Genomic DNA, 18,113 nt, shown 5'->3' on the forward strand with positions numbered 1-18,113 from the left:
TATTTTAAAACTTGTATCTTCTACAAATTGTGAGCGTAAACAGTTTGTAAACTCCAAGGTCACATTTTGGGGGTTTGCTTTTAACAATAACTTATCTTGCCTTCATAAAGAATTAATATGTAGCTCTATTTCGTGGTTCTATTTCCAGAAAGGAGCCAGACATGTCCTGAATTATCTGTTGTTTTCATGTATTTACTTATGATTTTAAAATGTAAACATTTTATTACTATTACCACTAGCCCACAGTGATGACAATTGGCAACTATGTAAGTGACGATGCTTAGGGCTTTATATACATTTACTAATTTATACAGTATTCCCTACAGAGTGCTACATGTTATATAAATAGAAAACTTTCAAAACATTTCTTGACAGTAAGTGACTGTATTCTTTGGCTATCACTAACTTCATATATTTAAATTCAAACCTATGTACAGTTTTATAAAATATTATAAAATTGTATTCTCATTGTCATTTGAACATTTTTTCAGCTAATTGGAGCATCCAGTCAGACACTGGAACTCTTGTGAAGACATTTGGCTCTAAGACTTATGAGTGGAAATGTAAATCGTCAGAGGTACGTGGGTCTACCTTCAGATTGCCAGCGGCTGTGAGCACAGACTTCACGGCTCGCATCCCATAGTCATAGTGGTGTTGAGAAGACAGCTGCTCTGAGCACAAGCGGTATGTAGCCACAATTTTGATGGACAGTGGCCGAGCAGTGACAAAGCCGCAGGAGTACAGGACTATCTCCGCGATCATGGCGTAGTCGGGGACCATCATGGCCACTGTCCGGAAGAGAGCCTAGGGCAGGTGAGAAAGGCTTTTCAGAGGGTGTAAAAATGCAATCCTGCCTTTGTTTAATAAAGTGCTATGGTTTTTTATTGCTTTTCTACAGTAATTTCATACTTATTAATAATGTTTGTTATTTAATATATATTAATCACAATATTCCAGTCAAATAGATAAAGTAATCAAATTCGGTTTCCCATTAAGACATATGTAATAAACATACCATTAACTTAAGATAAACTGCTCTTTCTAAATGTCCAGAATCAGTTTTTCTATGCTCCTTGAGGAAAGCAATGTGTTATGGGGAAAAAAGAACATCAGACCACCAGGGTGCAAGCCCATCGGGCCTCTCTCACCCAGGCTGATGACAAAGATCTGCTGTTGGAGCCTGACTAGGGCTCCAGTTAACTTATAACCTGGTGTTCAGCTGCCCAATAACAAGACTGTGTTAAGCAAAGAAGACATTCTGAGATAGTCGGCGGGCGTGTCCCTGTATTTGAGTGTTGAATCTGTGGAAACCTGACCAGTCCTTCTGCAAACACACAGTTGCAAAGAACACTGAAAAGTCAAGGATGGTGACCAGCAAAAATCAATAATTTTGCAAATTATAGAGACCATTCATAACCATAATTTTAATACTATAGAACAACTAAATGTCATATGATAGTAAGAAAATATAAAATTATATTGATTTGTAGAAATAAATGTAATATTTATGTTTAGAATATTAGTTCACTAATACTATGTTCACTAATATTAGTGCATCAGGGTTCACTTTAACAAATTCTGATTAAAACACTGCTTTCTTCCACATATACACAAGGTAAAAAATAAAGCTTGAGCAAGCAACTTTCAATCTAGACCATTATATTCCAAGGGAAAAAAATGATTAAAGAAGATTGCTCTTCCTGTGGTACTTCTTCAACTACTTTTTTGAATGACAGAGACAGAGAGATAGAAAGAGAGAGAGAGAGAGAACCTGAATTGAGTTCAGACAGAAGCCTGTCCAGGTAAGAGCTATGCAGTCTGGCTTCACAATAGTACACATTAGCACCTGCTTGGAGGCTGTATCCAGTGCCTTGTGTGGCAGGTTGTGCTCTAAGAGCCACGTCACTTCCCAGATTGCCGCCCCCCCTCATACTTTCAGCCATGTGGCTGTGGAGCACTAAGAGCAGACATACTTGTGTGACAGGGACGACAGTCAGAGCTTCTAAACCAGCATGGTGGTGTTCCAATGGTTAGAACTCCTTCTCTAAAGACAACTGGCGTTGGAATTATTCAAAACAGCATCTTCGATTGGTCAGTGAGATTTCTCAGTATGTAAATATTCATGCTACATAAGCCTGACCCCTGAGTTTGGTCCCCAGAACCCATAACAGAAGAAGACAATTAACTACTGGACGTTGTTCTCTCACCTTGACACATGTGCTGTGGTACAACAGCAACCATACTTGTGCATGTGCACACACACACACACACACACACACACACACACACACACACACAAGGCATAAATTGAAAAGTATTTGCTTGCCTAAGCAAGTGATTCTCAAACATTGTGTGCCACACTGAGTTTGATTTTGGATGTGTCAATAAGCTTCTGAGCATTGCAGATCTGATGAAAATTCGGTGCTTTGAAACAAATGTAAATTAGATTTGAACTTAATCAATGGTAGGTCTTCCTTCTTGAGTGCCAAAAAAGAGAATCGGGCAGGGGTGAGGCGAAGATCTTGGTAACACACCAATGTTAATATGTCTACAACAAATGGTCAACATGGATGTGAGTACAGTTGTCGGTGTTTATTTCAGCAGAAAAACTTGGCTGAGGTAAGTCCCTACAAGGTCTACTCTGTCTGTAGAAGGTGCTATAAGAACTATATGCCTCAAGTATGCTCCAGAGGCCTGCAGATTGATTCAATTAAAAACCAACAAACTCTCCAGCAGTACGTTTTTGTTTTTTACCATTTCTAAGGACCTAGAAAGACATGTCACAAACATGTTGTCCTATTCAAAGAATGAGCTCCATGTTAGCTGAGTGTAATGATTTTTTTTTCCCACAGATGCTATAAGGGAATCTCATCCTTTATACTTTCTGGAAGGCTATGGGTGGGTCAAGGTATTGGCTTTGCATTGCCAGCAGATCTGGAATATGCCCATTTGAACACTATTCTGAAACAATCTTGGGTTAATTCTTTTTTTTGTTTTGTTTTGTTTTGTTTTGTTTTTCGAGACAGGGTTTCTCTGTGTAGCTTTGCGCCTTTCTTGGAACTCACTTGGTAGCCCAGGCTGGCCTCAAACTCACAGAGATCCTCCTGGCTCTGCCTCCCAAGTGCTGGGATTAAAGGCATGCACCACCACCACCCGGCGAGTTAATTCTTTAGAGTAGTTCCAATGTAAAATATAGCTCCTCTGAAGTGGATATGTATTGAAAAAATACAGGTTTTATCCAGATATAACCGAATGCTAAGATGAGATTCTTTCCACACAAAATAATACTTATCAGTTATCACAATATACGTAAACTATAGTGTATGCCAACTTACAAAGGAAGTATGCACAACCACTGAACCTTTTTGCTTACTAGTAGAACATAATGTGTTTGGGGAGTAAGGACTTGGGGATGTGTGAAAATATTCCCTTCAATGGCAGCTGCTGTTAAATGAGTCCCACAACGATCCACACTGTTCCCAAGTACAATGAGCAGTTGGGAGGGATTCCTGAATTTGGAGGGATATAGATTGGTGCCTGACTCATGTCTGAGAAAACAAAAGTGGCCTGTGGTCACAGGCTCCATGTCCAGAGTTTGCTGAGATGGAGAGGGCGTAATGCACACGACAAAACAGAGAAGCCAACAGCCCCACTGCTCCAGACAGAGAACTAACAACTGTGACGCTTCTGTGGAGCTGACCAGCAGCAACCCCGGAGGGAGAGAGACCCGGGAGAGGAGTACCCACAGAACCAACAGACATGGACTTGCGAAGGTTCACGACGGAGCCCATGGCCATTTCTGAACTCTGTGTGTGATCAGTGGTTCTCTGTTAGTTCAGACAGTGACTTCTTTTGTCACGTAGGAAAGTGGAAGCTAAGGAAAACACTCCAGAGAGAGCAAACCGCATGCAGAAAGGCATGGGGCATTCAGAGGCTAACAAGCCCCCTGTGACAGATAGGGAAATGGCCATAAACTTGCTTTATTTTGTAGACAATAAAGAGCCCAGTCGTCTTAAAGATTTACTTTTATGTTTTAATTATATGGATTGTGGGAGCCCGTTTTCGGGTTCCTCATGGCTTTACCCAGCAGGTCCGCATAGAGGATGATTAGGGCCACGGGCCTGAGTGCAGGTGTCTGAGATGGTCTGCACTTGGCTGTGCTGGGGGAGGAGGTCTTTTACTCCACCCCTTGGCGTCTTTATAAATATCCTGGGGCAGAGACAGGGCCCATTGGAAAAGGTTCCAGGCCCTCTCGAGCCTATCCTTTATTTTCTATCTGTTTGTCTCCGCACTATAAATCCTTCTATCTAATATTCCTGCTGCTCACACTCAAGAAAACTCTGGGGAGCTGTGGGGTTGGTGGGTAAACGCCCCACAATGGATGTCTGTGTCTGAGTTTTTGCATATGGTGATTGTATGGAGCCTCTGGCTCACTCCTGCGTGGTCCAGGAAGCTCCATCTCCCCCCACCCCTCTCCAAACCCACCTGCTCAGAAAGGCTCTGAATGAAGGAAAGGCGCCAAAAGCCCAGTTCTGCATTCTTGGCAATTATTCCAACTTTGTCCCCTGCCCAAGTCCCCACCTAAGTGCTCAGCTTTTGACCACACTTGGGCACAAACCCAGCTTGTGGTGGACACATCATCACCCTCACCTACAATCTATAAAACTTTCCTACCCTGGCTCAGGTGTGCAATGACTCTGGCCCCATTCTCTGAGAGCAGTGAACCCACCCGGGAGTTATTTTTGCTCAGTATACCCATCATTATACTTTTTCGGTTCTGCTTGATCTGGCTTACTGTGTCAGCAAAGAAACCTATTATGGGAGGGTGGGGGGTGGGGTTGCAGAAAACCTGTTAGTGAGTGCATGTGCCTGCTGAGTCCAGGAGAAAGAAAGCACTGGGCCTCCTGGAGCTATAGGTATAAGCTACTCAGTGAGAGTACTAGGAAACATACTCTGGGTCCTCTGCAATAGCAGGACGTGCTCTTAACCTCTCTGCAGCCACCTCTGCAGCTCCCCAGGAGCTTTGAAATCTGGAATTATAGGATTGGATTTCTTTTGATAGAAGACAGTGGTAGTGTTGCAATGGCAGTATCCAGGTCAGAAGACATTAGTGCCAAAGGAGCTGTCACAGCAGCTCACCCAAAAGAGACGTGAAGATGGCTGGGAAGAAGCTGTGCCAACGGGATGGCACCAAGTCCAAAGAAACTGCAGGATCGGCCACAGAAGAGGGTTAGAAGAAGATGCAGAGGGTTCGAGGATAATAGTGAGGACTTGCAAAGATGCTTTCTGGAACCCAGCACTCCCTCCCTCCCTCCCCCCCCCCCCCCCCCCCTCCTTTTCTCCCTTCTTTTTTTTTTTTTTTTTTTTTTTTCTCTTTTAAGAATTCAAAGCTCATTTCAGACTTGTTAGGAATTCCTTTTGTGTCTTTCCAGACAAGGTCTCTGGTAGTAGCCAAATTGACCTTGAATTCCTGATCCCCCTGCCACTGCCTCCCAAAAGCTGGATTACAGGCTCAGGTCACCACACCCAGCTAGGAATTTCCATATGTATTTGCAAACAGGTTTCCATAGCAACTCCAACCACAAAGACAGTGCAGAGGGAGGAACAGTAGCAGTCACAAAGCCAGGGAGCTGACAGGGGCTTTTAGCTTAATGCAGAAAGAAAATGCAACACACCAGGAACCTCTGGGCAAGTATCTGCCTATTCCTTCGACACATGCACCATGGGACAGCCTACATCAGCACATTTAGCCAATCATGTCTGCCAGCTTTTTAGGACCAGCTACTCACAGAATTTTGCCTTCCTACTTTCATGACTAATTATGCATCAGGTTGATCCCACCGAATAAAAGGATAATAACAGAACAGCTGGAGAGAGCTTTCTAGAACACAGTGCAAAGAGAAGTCACACAGAGCTTCTTAGATAAAGGATTTGCCACTTTCTTCCTTTAAAATTTATTATATTTACATATTGGGGAGAGTATGCATGCTATAACCTGCATGTGGAGGCCAGAGTTCAGCTTGAGGGAGTCAGGTCTCGGTCTCAGGTTCTTGGGCTTGGAGGCAGGAGCCTTTGCACATTGAACAATCTCTCCAGCCCTCACTTCTCACTTCTTCTCCTTACATCATTCCTTCCTTCACTAAGGCAAAGTGCTAAATTGTCTGATCTAGCACATAAAGGGTATTAACATTTGGTGGCAACTGGAATTACGTGGAGAGCTGGCGTTGCACACACGTGACCAGTGGAGGCACATAGGATTTAGTTCGAAGACTTGGTTGGTTTGGGTCTACAATTATTACTGAACTATTCTCCAACATACATTGTTCTTTATGCACAATCCGTAAACACACAACTCACCTGGAAGTATATAAAAAGGAGCACAGATATGTGGAGAAAACAAGATATTTTACTAATAATTGAAAAGTTACTTTTTTAAAGTGAAAGTTTTGTTCTATGCAACTAGGATAATGTTTTGTCCCTTATAAAGACAAACAAAACAAACACACACAAAAACAAGTGCTATAGATTCAGAGGAACGAGCATCGGTATGGGAGGTCGACTGTTTCACACTGTGTTGAAGGTGACTCCAGCTGAGGGATATCTTCCCACAGAGAGCGGCCTTAAGTGAGAGCAGCCTGTAGCAGCCACGGCCACGTTTATAAGACTGAATGGCCACAGTGTGACAGCTCAGGAAACTTAGTCACAGTCTGAGTCATGTTGATAAAGATGGGAAAATGTTCGCCATGAATTTAAATTAACTTAAAAAGAAACCCACCACCTATACACAATTGTTGGATTTAAACACTTTAAAAATACATATCAAGTTGGGGATTTAGCTCAGTGGTAGAGCACTTGCCTAGCAAGCTCAAGGCCCTGGGTTTGGTCCTCAGCTCTGAAAAAAAAAGGCATATCAAACTGGAAAGACATATTAAGAGTTATCAGGTACTTTTCTGTCTTTTTTCATTTGCTATAATCATTACTATTTTAAAACTATTTAATTTTGGAGGTTGTGCCTGTTCTCCGCATTTATTTTGTAAAAATATTTGAAGCTTTAAACATTATCTTTCAGAATAATTTCCCAAAGTGGTGTGCCTAAAAGCAGAGTTTTTAAAAAGACAATTCTAGAATCACCTCTCTCTCTCTCCTCTCTCTCTCTCTCTCTCTCTCTCTCTCTCTCTCTCTCTCTTGCATTCACAAATTGTGAAAAAGAAACAGATGTCATAATTACAACCTTCATACCTTCAGATTATCTGGCAGTTCTGAGCGCCCGGCGTACCCGGGGTTCATCGTGATAAAGACAGCGCACGTGGGGTCAAGCTTTAGCTCGGTTCCTTCGAACACCAGCAGCTCGGTACCTGCGTTAATACCTGTGGGCAATCACAAGTTCACTGATTGAGCGGGGCCATGGATGCAGGCAGCTGGTGCCTTTCCCTGGCCCCCACCCCCCCCCCGCCGTGTTCCGTTCGTCTTCACCGGCCACCATCTTCACGGGCACTGGTGACAGACTGCTATCTAACATCTTTGGATAGTAAGGATTTGTTGAGCAGCACACCACCCCGGAAAAAGTTACCTTCCAAATCAATTCTGTTAAACTCATCAAAGCAGGCCCAAGCTCCACAAAGATAACAGTCCCTGGGAGGGAAGAAGAATAAAATTCTTCAACTTTATCTGATTGAATATTACATTGAAATGATGTGTTTTCACCTGATCTTTTCAGGGATGTAATATCCTATCAAGAAAATTGCTTATTCACCCTTATCTTTAAAGACAGCTCATTTTTTCATTACCAATTCACTATTCTAGGTGGATAAAGAGTTTGATCAACTGGAAAACTTTCCAATTGCCTTTACTCTAGGTGTAACATTAGGCATTTAGAGGTACACCTATAATTAACAGGCCTTTGCTTTTTATTTACAAATTGATTTTATTTGATTTTTTTTAAAGCATGGTTTGTAATAACCCTCTATGTAACATAAGTTCCATTGCCAGATAGATTTGCTTTGGAATTGGAATATCCAAATCGCCAACTAGCATTCAAGGCCAAATTTACAATCCTAAGAATGGATTGCCTCACAAATATGTGTTGTCTAGTCATAAAGAACAAAACTAGAATAAGAATGAGTAAACATGCTTAAACTCAGGTTTAAAATTTAAAACATAAAAGCTAAATATTTCTTGAGGACAAATTTTGTAGATTGCATCTACGTGCATGTGTGTGTGGGGGGGGCATATTTGCCTGTGCATACATTTCACTGTGTGTCTGAAATGTGCCAAGTGCCAAGAGTGCCCCTTGGTGCTTTCAAGGTATTTTAAATGCAGGGCAACTGAGCCTATTGTATGTGCCATGCTAAGTCATTTGCATAAAGCCGCAAAGACACTAATACTAACACTGGGTTTGAACACACTTATGTCGCTCTCCTGAGTCACACTGGATTGAACATAAACTCCATGCAGATCAAAGATAGGTAACTCTTCAGAGAAGACACTACCCATGACTTTGATCTCCCATGAGTACAAGGTTTAGTTATTACAGAAAACAGGGTGTTTAATATCATATACGCAAGCACGCAAATTGTGATGCTTTTTTTAATCTTTTATTTTTTTACGTATTTAATGTATATGGGTGCTTTATCTGCATGCCATCTGCACACCAGAAGAGAGTATCGAATCCCAGTATATTGTGAGCTGCCATGTGGGTGCTGAGATTTGAACTCAGGAATCCTGGAAGAACAACCAGTGCTCTTAACCACTGAGCCATCTCTCCAGCCCCTGTGATGATAATTTTAAAAATAATGATTGAATGATTATGAGGTTCTTAATAATAAGAACTATACCTTTATTTGTACCCCTGCTGTTTAGCATGAACTTAACACCAAAAATGTATCCACACAATCAACTAGCATTTATCAATAAGCAAATTTAGTTCTATTGAAATATATCCATCTGAATAAAAAATGGGAGACTATTACCATAAAGAAGCTGGGCATTGCTTGTAACACATTGGAATGCACTGTTTATTCAAACTACATCAAGAACATTCTAACTCTGCAACTTAGTTCTTAGTTGCTGCAGCAAGTTTATGTGACATATAGAAGAATTATTGTCGTTCTGATGTTTCCCTATCACTTTACTTCTTATTGTTTTGACTTCCTTAAATAAAAATCTTACTCTGTTTTAGAATCACAAACGTAAAGTCTTATATAATACCAACACTGTAAAAAATGACCAGGGCATATCATTCAGGAAAACAGTTTACTGTATTGGGTAAGAACAACACATTTTTGTTAGTTTAATTTTTGAAACTATTAATTTTGCTAAAGAAAAAGTTTTAAAGTAATTTAAAAGTAAGTAATACAGAATAGTTTAAAAAAAAAACTATATCTGGACAATCAAAATCACAGAAAAATAAAAGGCAGTAACTGCAAAGAGCCCCCAACCCCAAAGCACAGCGCTGTGCTCGAGGCTCCACCCAGCATTTTAAGGATTCCAGCTGCCAGAAACAAGCTGCTCCCGTAGTTTCCGAACAAACACTTTACACCTTTGATTCTCCTTTTTACAATCTTACAGACCTCTAGAATCAGATAGCTTTAGATAAATAAAGCATGGTAGTCAGGGAGCCATGTGAATCAGCCATTTTGGGACTGAGTATTTTGGGTCTGGGAAGATGGCTTGGTTGGTAAAATGCTTGACACACCATCACAACAATGTGAAATCAATATCCAGCACCAAAAAAAAAAAAAAAAAAAGGCTTGGCATAGTGATACATGCTTGTGACCACAGTGTGGAGGAAGCAGAGCCAGGTAGATCCCTGGCAATCACTGGCTAGCCAGACTAGTCTATTTGGCTCTAAGCCAGTGAGAAACCCTGCCTCAAAAAGAGGTGGAGTGCAATTGAGAAGAATGCCAGTATCAACCTCCTGACCTCCTCCTCCCACACAGCACGAATGTGCGTGCACACTGACAAATACACACAGGCACAATCATGAACACAAATGCACATTATTAAAAAAATAAAACAAGATTTTTTTTTTTTTAGATTTTACATTTTTTTCCACTGAAAAAAAAAAACAAAAAACCAACAACTAACTAAGATGCACCCATAACAGTCAATTAGTGAATCCTGAAACTATTGATAATACAACACAAAGATTAAAGAAATGTTTGGAGTTCTACACCACAGCCTACTCAGTGAGTGGTTCTCAAACTTTTATCTGCCCAATATATTTAAAGATCCCACTTAACAAACTTTATTTGCTTTTTTAAAGAATGAGTTGTATGTAATAACCCTCTCTGCAACCCGACTTCTGTCGCCAGAGAGGCTGCTTTGTGGTTAGGGTACCCAAGTAGCCAGCTAGCATTTTAAGTAGAAAGCCCAATGAGGAACAGTCAGGAAATGACCAGCACAGCAGGGACTGGAGGGAGGCAGAGCGTATGTCCTTGGGACCAGTTGAAACTGTGTTATAATTTTTACCTCTACAAGGCATAGTTAAGCTTCCACTTGCATTCAGTTGTATCTCTTTTTAATTCCTTTTCATCTCTGATCATCTACCCTTACTGAAAAGAAATGAGGCGCCCACTCTAACCTTAAAGAATTTTCCTAAAGCCAAGTAATCCAGCCCGTCGGAGCAGTTGAAGACAACACATTGTTTGGCTACAGCTTTTGCTAAATCCTTGGTTGTTTCTGTCTTCCCAGTGCCAGCCGGACCTTCGGGTGCCCCTCCAAGGTGCAAATGAAGGGCTCCAAATAAGGTCCTAGAGTAAGAGAAATGGACAGAATCATGAACACATGGCAAAAACCAAAAGCTAAACGGAATCCTAACTGCCAGCTCCTCTTTAATAATTCCTTCCTTCCTGCTAACCTCAGAAAAATCTCTGACAGTACATTAGTTATTACTTTTACTTCTAAAAGTAGATAGATGATAGTATGTGAATGTGTGTGTGTGTGTGTGTGTGTGTGTGTGTGTGTGTGTGTTACATATATATGATAGATGGGTGGATGGATAGGTAGGTGATGGATGGATGGATGGATGGATGGATGTATGGATGGATGGGCAGGCAGACAGAATTCACATGTATATACTTATATACACTCATATACATGACAATATACATTAGAACAAATGTACTTCTGGAATTCAATCCCAACTTCTGGTCAATGTGGAGAATCCAGCTGACTCTATGAAACCCAACCTTATTAGAAATATATGGAAAAGTCAAATGAAAGAAAATAATTTTAAGATCTACAGCCATCACTTAAAGAATAAAAGATGTCACCAATGAGGGAATTCAATGATGGAGATGTGATTGTGGGCAAACCTGCAAAGATATGTATTATTTGGGCAGATACAAATAAACACAAATGCACTTTTGGCAGCACAGATATGAAATCATCAGACTTGGGGAAAAAGAGGAAGTGGGATGGAGTCACACCTTTGTAGCTCTTTGAAATACTGCTTTATCTCTAATAGGAACCACAATCTCTCCAGCACCCACTGAAGTGACTAGGTCAAGCAGAGAGAGGACAAGGGAGCTTACAAGCTTCATGGAGGTCTGGGTAACAAGCCTACAAGGCTCCTCATGGAGAGGGTGGGTCAACTTTTCATTTCTCATTGCATATGAGGCAAAACTAAGAAAAAAATTTATTTCCTGAACCTAAGAAAACCCTAAAGCCTTCTTCAGAGGTAAGTTTGAAACTACGGCTATGTCTACAACTGACATCATCAAAGGCAGCATGGGGAAGCAACCCTTACCTAACCATGCTCATAGTGAAAACTGGAAAGTGGGGGTCGTTGTTGAGTAAGACACAAAGCAGCATCAGTAGATGAACAGGGACCTGTGAGTTTTGTTACACACACAGCAGCCTGTCCTGTCCTCTTTGTTCCTAGTGGTCACAAGCAACCTCAGCAATCTCTCTTTCTCTCCTCTCCTCTCTCCTCTCCTCTCCTCTCCTCTCCTCTCCTCTCCTCTCTTCCTCCTCCTCCTCCTCCTCTTCCTTCTCCTCCTTCCTCTCTCCCTCTCTCTCTCTCTCTCCTAGGAAGAGAGGCCAATTTAAAAGAGACAACTTGAAATTCTACAACAAAAATATACCCAATAAATTTTTGAAAACTCAGTAATAGGTTAAATATTAGCATAAACATAAGGAAAGAAAATTACGTGTTAAGAGGTAAATGAGAGGGAATTACCCAAAGAGTTAGAAGATCAAAAATAAGAAAAGTTAAAGGTCACAAAATAAAGAAGCGAGAAAATGGCCCAATTTAATGGCAATGGCCAAGAACATTCCAGAATGGAAGAAAGACATGAACAGAAAAAAACATCCTTAGTAACCATGAAAAATTAAATAACTTCTAGTAACATTAAATCAACAATGAAAAGAAAAATCTTTAAAAAACTAATAGAGATAAAGAGTATGATTAAAATAATATTTAATTTTACTGAATGTTATTAAAATAAGTGAATTAAAATCAAAATTAAGGCTCAGGGGACATAAAACACACAGTACAATTATTTTAATGAGTCCAAATGGTTTGCTAATCATATTAAATGTAAGTGAATTAAACTTGCTGGTGAAGCAATGCAGAGAGCCTTTGCCCTTCCATGCTATCAATCCACTTACCATGTAACATATGGTGTCCATCCAGACCCTCCTTAGCACTTCTCAAGGGAGTCACCTGCGACCTCTGTCCCCTTTGCGTAACGCACCAATGTCACCTAATGTTTCTCTATAGACTCTCACTCAGTACACTATTGCATTGTTTTCTAATCTAGCTTCCCCATCTGACAGCAGAACATTTGGGTCACACGTCTGTGTCTTTTTCATTTTCTGAAGCTGAAAACAATAGCATGTTTTTATTTAGCCTATGTTCTTCCAAGGTTATCATTACTAGATAATGAAGTGGTATATTACATTGTTTTCTAGTCATATTCATTTGATATAAAAAAGGAAAAGATGTATTACGCCATCTTTGCCCTATGCTACCAGAGTATATACTTTGTGTCTTGAATGAGTAGATGAAACTTATGATTTCCCTCACAGATACATGGTGGTGTGTGGACATATGTGGACTCTAAAGAGAATCCAGTACTGTAACCTCTATAAATGCTTCAGGTGGGTATGGCATTCCATCAGAAGCAACAACCTTCACGCCAGTAATGTAGCTTCTTCCAGTGAGTGTGTCTGCCCAGGCACCAGGCCACTAGCGCAAAACAAATGGCGGTATTTCTGCAGTGTTCTTGAACTTAATCCTGGACAAATCTCCCTAATTTATTTCATGTTCCATAAACTACACTCCTCACGGAGCTATAAGAAGACCCAGATATTAACATTATCTTCTACCCAAAAGCCATCATAATTCACAATCAAATATATGAGAAGTCATAATGGTCCTCCAAAAGTATTCATAATTCTGAGTATTCTCTAACAGTCTACTTTAAAACTGCAGTTCAATATCTTTTATTTAATGCCTCTGGTAAGCCAGAAAATGTGGTGGTGTTGGAGACAAGGGAGAAAATAGCACATAGTCCTTACGCATGAAAGGGTCTGGTAAAGAACATAAAGTGTAGCAAGCACACCTCAACAATGAGACAGAGGAAGAAGCCAGGTGTGACCGGGGATGCCACTGGGCAGTTGCACACATGAATTAACCATGATTATGATAGCATTCACAAGACCTGTGTAGGAAACTCAAGGCAGATAGAATCTCAGCATGGAGAGAGGAGGTGGCATAAGGTCCTACCTCCAGATGAGGAGCTATAGGTAACTGGTGGCTGTCGAGAGAGGGAGATCTGGGTTTTGTTGTTTTGTTTTATTTTGTTTTGTTTTGTTTTGTTTTGTTTTAAGGATGTTACCCCTGGTAAGATAAACATGTTCCAGGGGATGTCAACATACCCAAGAGCACAAGGACTTCACGAATTGGGCTCAAGAGATTAAAAAAATAATAACTAAGAGTTCACAAAGTTGGGTAGGTATGAAATGGTGTGAGGGTGGGTCTCAGAAGACAAGGGAAAGAATGAATAGAATAAAAATATAATGGATGTTTATTGCCATCTTCTTAGATGTACACTCTGTTGGTCTAAGCTAATTTAATACATAAGATGGTTAATCTGCACCTGGAATAAAATGTAAATATTTCTTAAGTACCTATGATCTATCAAAGGGGGCACCAAGCAGATGTGTGCCTTGTGAACAATTGCAGGAGAAAGGTCCAGACATAGTTCTTTAGGGCGTAAGTAGTTAAAGGCTGGAAATGAACAGTTGGATACCATGGAACATAGAAATGGAACTCTAGAAAATTCAGTATTCAGGGGAAGGAAAAAATAATAGACTTCAAATGGTCCAAAAAGAAGCCAGAGAGTTTGAGGCAGAATGGAACCAAGTGGGAATAGTAAGTTCTAACCACAGCCATGCCTCAGAACAGCCTGGTTCCCAGAAATGAAAAAAGAAACTGCAGAGCTGAGAAAATGAAATCGAGAGGAGGTTTAAGAGGTGGGGAAGAACAACCCAGGGTAAATTTATAGAATGCAAGGTGAAAGTAATTAAGTACCTTTAACTCAGTCACTGGGCTCGGGGGTAGGCAGGGAAGCTATTTCCCACTCTGCTTGGGATGGTGGGGCTTACCTGTAGCAGCGGTCTGTAAGTGGGGTTATCACTAGTCTAGGGGAGTTGCCCAGATATTCATAGCCATATCGCAAACCAGCATTGATCATCTTTGTTTCTAGATGATTTTCCTGGGATCAATCGGATCAAAAGGAGTTGGTTAGAAAGCAATATTTCAAACAATATGAATTCACAAGCTCTTTTAATAAGAACAACCACAACACAGACTTTTTTAGAATTACCTTTCAGGCACCGGTTCACTCACTAGAAGAATTCAACAGCTAGTTTTCTGGATGAATAACAGAAGTCAATGGTTTCCATGTTTTTCATAGAATATTTTAAAACATGTCCCCCTTCTCTCATGTATTATCTTATTCTTCTCCAATATGGAGTTATGACCACTATCACAATTTTATAGCTGCGGAGCCCGATTACAGAGATAAGTACCTTGTCTATATTCTGATAAGGGAGTATCTGCTTCTGAAACAGGGATTCCATCCCCCATGCTCCTACCACCAGATATTGTGACCCTGAAATGGCTGAGACAGTGCTGGCTCCTAACTGTCTCCTCCTGTCCAGACCTCCTCAGACTTACACGGAACCTGTGAACTGCTGAACCCCGTCCCCCGCCCCGTCTCTCCCACACTCAGCAGGCCACCATAACTATACCTGCCCCTCCTTCCATCCCAGTCATGATAAGTAAGCATCAGCATCCACCCAGAGAGCCTGAAAAATTCCTTCCTTATGATTCATGTTTCTGGCTTCTTTAATGACTAAACCAGACCAGAAGACTGGCCTGTACCTCACTTAGATATATCAGGAATCTAAATACAGAATTTTAAGCTGACTAACCCCAACATTTTGTAAATAACAAGCATAATAATGCATTGAAAAGGACCTAATTTCTGCTCATTTTGTTGCCTTTACATGGACATGTATGTTAAGGTATATTATACATTTGAATATAAATATAGGCATGTAAATGTAGCTTTTGATGGTGATAGGTTTAGTTATTGGCTGCCTTAATTTTCAATCTGGAAAAACATATATAGAAAGTCATTAGCAAAAAGTCCTGTATTACTGACCCGATTACCCTTCTGATCCAGCAAGCATGAACTTAAAAGCTGAGTTGAAATTCTGTATGATACCACTTACTTGCCAGTAATACCTAAGCTGACTTAACCATTCAAAGTCAGTATCATCACTGATTTTCTTTTTGACGAGGCTTGCAAGGACATCTCTAGCATGGACATCCAAGACCACAAGGGCTCCCAGGGTGACACGGTTCTGCTTAGATAACTTGCCACGGACCAATGTGACAATATCATCAATTTGATTGTTACAGGTATTCAAGTATTCCTCAAGGACCTGAAAAAAAAAATAAAGTACTATTTCCCAATGTGATCAGAATCAGTGTAAACAAACACATTTTTATATTTATGCATATAGATGTAATTTCCATGTAATTGAAAACTAATCTATTTTCCCTCCTGCAAAGGAATTAAGATAATAAACCCATTCTGGCAGACACGGTAGGCAAATGTGGCTTGTGTCAGCCTCATACTTCTCTACGCTTCTTCTATTCTCTGTGGTTATGTTGTATGGTTATGTGGTTATGCGAATCTTATTGCCCCATCTTTATGGGACATGAAGGAGAGGAAGAGACCCAATCAGAGCCAACCATAGCTCTTCTCAGGACTCAACAAACTACTTTTCCCTAGAGTAGATGGACTTTTCTTTCCCACCCACCAGTTCCCAAATAACCAACATGGAGACTAAATATTAATTATAAATGATCAGCCAATAACTGGGGCTTATTACTAACTAGTTCTTACAACTTAAATTAACCCATTTCTATTAATCTACATTCTGACATGTGGCATTACCTCGATTTCATTTTGCTTCTCCTGTTTCCTCTCCACTGGCCACTCCCCCGACACCACCCTTCTTCCTCCCAGCATTCTCTCTGCACCAAAATTCCTGCCTAGCTATCGACCAATCAGCTTTCTATTAACAATGAGAGCAACACATTTTCACAGTGTACAGAAGGATTATTCCACAGCTTTTCCCCCTTTTTGTCTAACTAGTAAGTATCTGTGTGGTTATTTGGGAGCAACTGCTGAGACATAAAGAAACTCTGCCTATAAATGGCATTCCAAAGTGGGGCCAGAATTTGCACATAAGACCTGACAAAGCGTAAAAAAGATTCTAAACACACAAAAATGGAGTCAAATGTGGCTTCTTGGTAACCACCTTTTCTCGGGTAGGCTCTGTTGGCTGGCAGCAAGCAGAGGCAAAGCTCCTTTAAGAGACAGCTTTCTGGCTCATGCTAACAGCAAACACAGGCAGGGCTTCTTTAGGAGGCCCTGCTACTGTACACTTAAATGGAGTTATGAGCAGTGGGTGGCACACTACTCAGTGGCAGTGTGGACCCAAACACTCCCCAGAGTTGAGGCAGTAAACTTGGCTCCCATTGGCACCTCTGCCATGAAGGTAGGTTCTTGGGGACCCGAAGGGGAAGGAGCTAGTTGTCATTCACTGAGCTGACCAGTGCCAGCAGCTGACATAGCAGTTTATGATTCATTTTAAGTGATCAAAAAACAATACAGATGCTCAGTAAAGAGAGATCCAGATGGAAAAATAAACTTCTAAATGGGTTACAGTGCCTTTAAAAATATACATAGGCTTGGGAGAGAAAAAAAGGGGTAGAGACAGAGTCATAGATTAAAAAATAATTTAAAAATAATAAAGTCCTTTAAAAAGGAATAGAGTGATAAAAAATATATAATAAGCTATGTAAAGATGGGAAATACACAGAGAGTCTGGATCCTGTATGTTACTGTGTTGTCTTTGAATTTTCTGATTGCTAAGGAAGGAATGACAGCTGATAAGAACACATTGGATTATAGAAACTGTTGGATTAAACCAACCTATAGATTTTTAAAGTGTCCTGACTTCAAAATGGAAGTCAAAAGATACATTACTATTTTAAAAAAAATGCATTACTTAGTGGGGAGAGGTTATGCTTTTATTTCCACAGAAATGAGAGGCTGTGGGTTCATTTCAAGTTAATATGGACCAGGTTTGATTGGGGAAGAGCCCCTGAAATCCTGACTACAGACATAAAGAAATAAACCTAGAAGAACTCTAAGACACATGATATATATTTTACTTGCTTGAATATAAAAACAAGTCATCTTTGACTAACTTGTGTACAATGCACAGTCTATTCTTGTATTAATACAGAAATTACGTTACCTTTAAAAGTTTATATATTTTCAGAACAATATGACTAGACACCAATGAAAATGGATGGCTCAGATGATCCAGCATCTCAAAATGCCTCTGCTACAGTCTCCTCAGAATTCTGCATTCAAAGCAACTTTAAGGCTGCCAGCTGAGGTGGTTCAACTTCACAAATTACTCTAGTCAAGATTTAACAATTATCCTGATTTTCTCAGGGTTCCCCCAAAGATATCAGCACCCCCAAACAACAGGAAGTAATCTAGAGAATGATGCCC

General features: G+C 40.5%; 1 protein-coding gene across 1 annotated transcript in view; it reads right to left on the reverse strand.

Annotated features, from left to right (window-relative positions):
• Dnah7 (dynein axonemal heavy chain 7) overlaps positions 1-18,113 on the reverse strand; it is a 253,668-nt gene that overhangs the window by 141,598 nt on the left and 93,957 nt on the right. The window contains 8 exon segments of the mRNA XM_036172739.1: positions 592-804; positions 7,240-7,367; positions 7,518-7,551; positions 7,554-7,619; positions 7,621-7,632; positions 10,583-10,751; positions 14,614-14,723; positions 15,748-15,960. Of these exon segments, the coding sequence (XP_036028632.1) occupies positions 592-804; positions 7,240-7,367; positions 7,518-7,551; positions 7,554-7,619; positions 7,621-7,632; positions 10,583-10,751; positions 14,614-14,723; positions 15,748-15,960 (945 nt within the window).

Source organism: Onychomys torridus, chromosome 23, assembly GCF_903995425.1.
Source record: "Onychomys torridus chromosome 23, mOncTor1.1, whole genome shotgun sequence".
Taxonomy (NCBI): domain Eukaryota; kingdom Metazoa; phylum Chordata; class Mammalia; order Rodentia; family Cricetidae; genus Onychomys; species Onychomys torridus.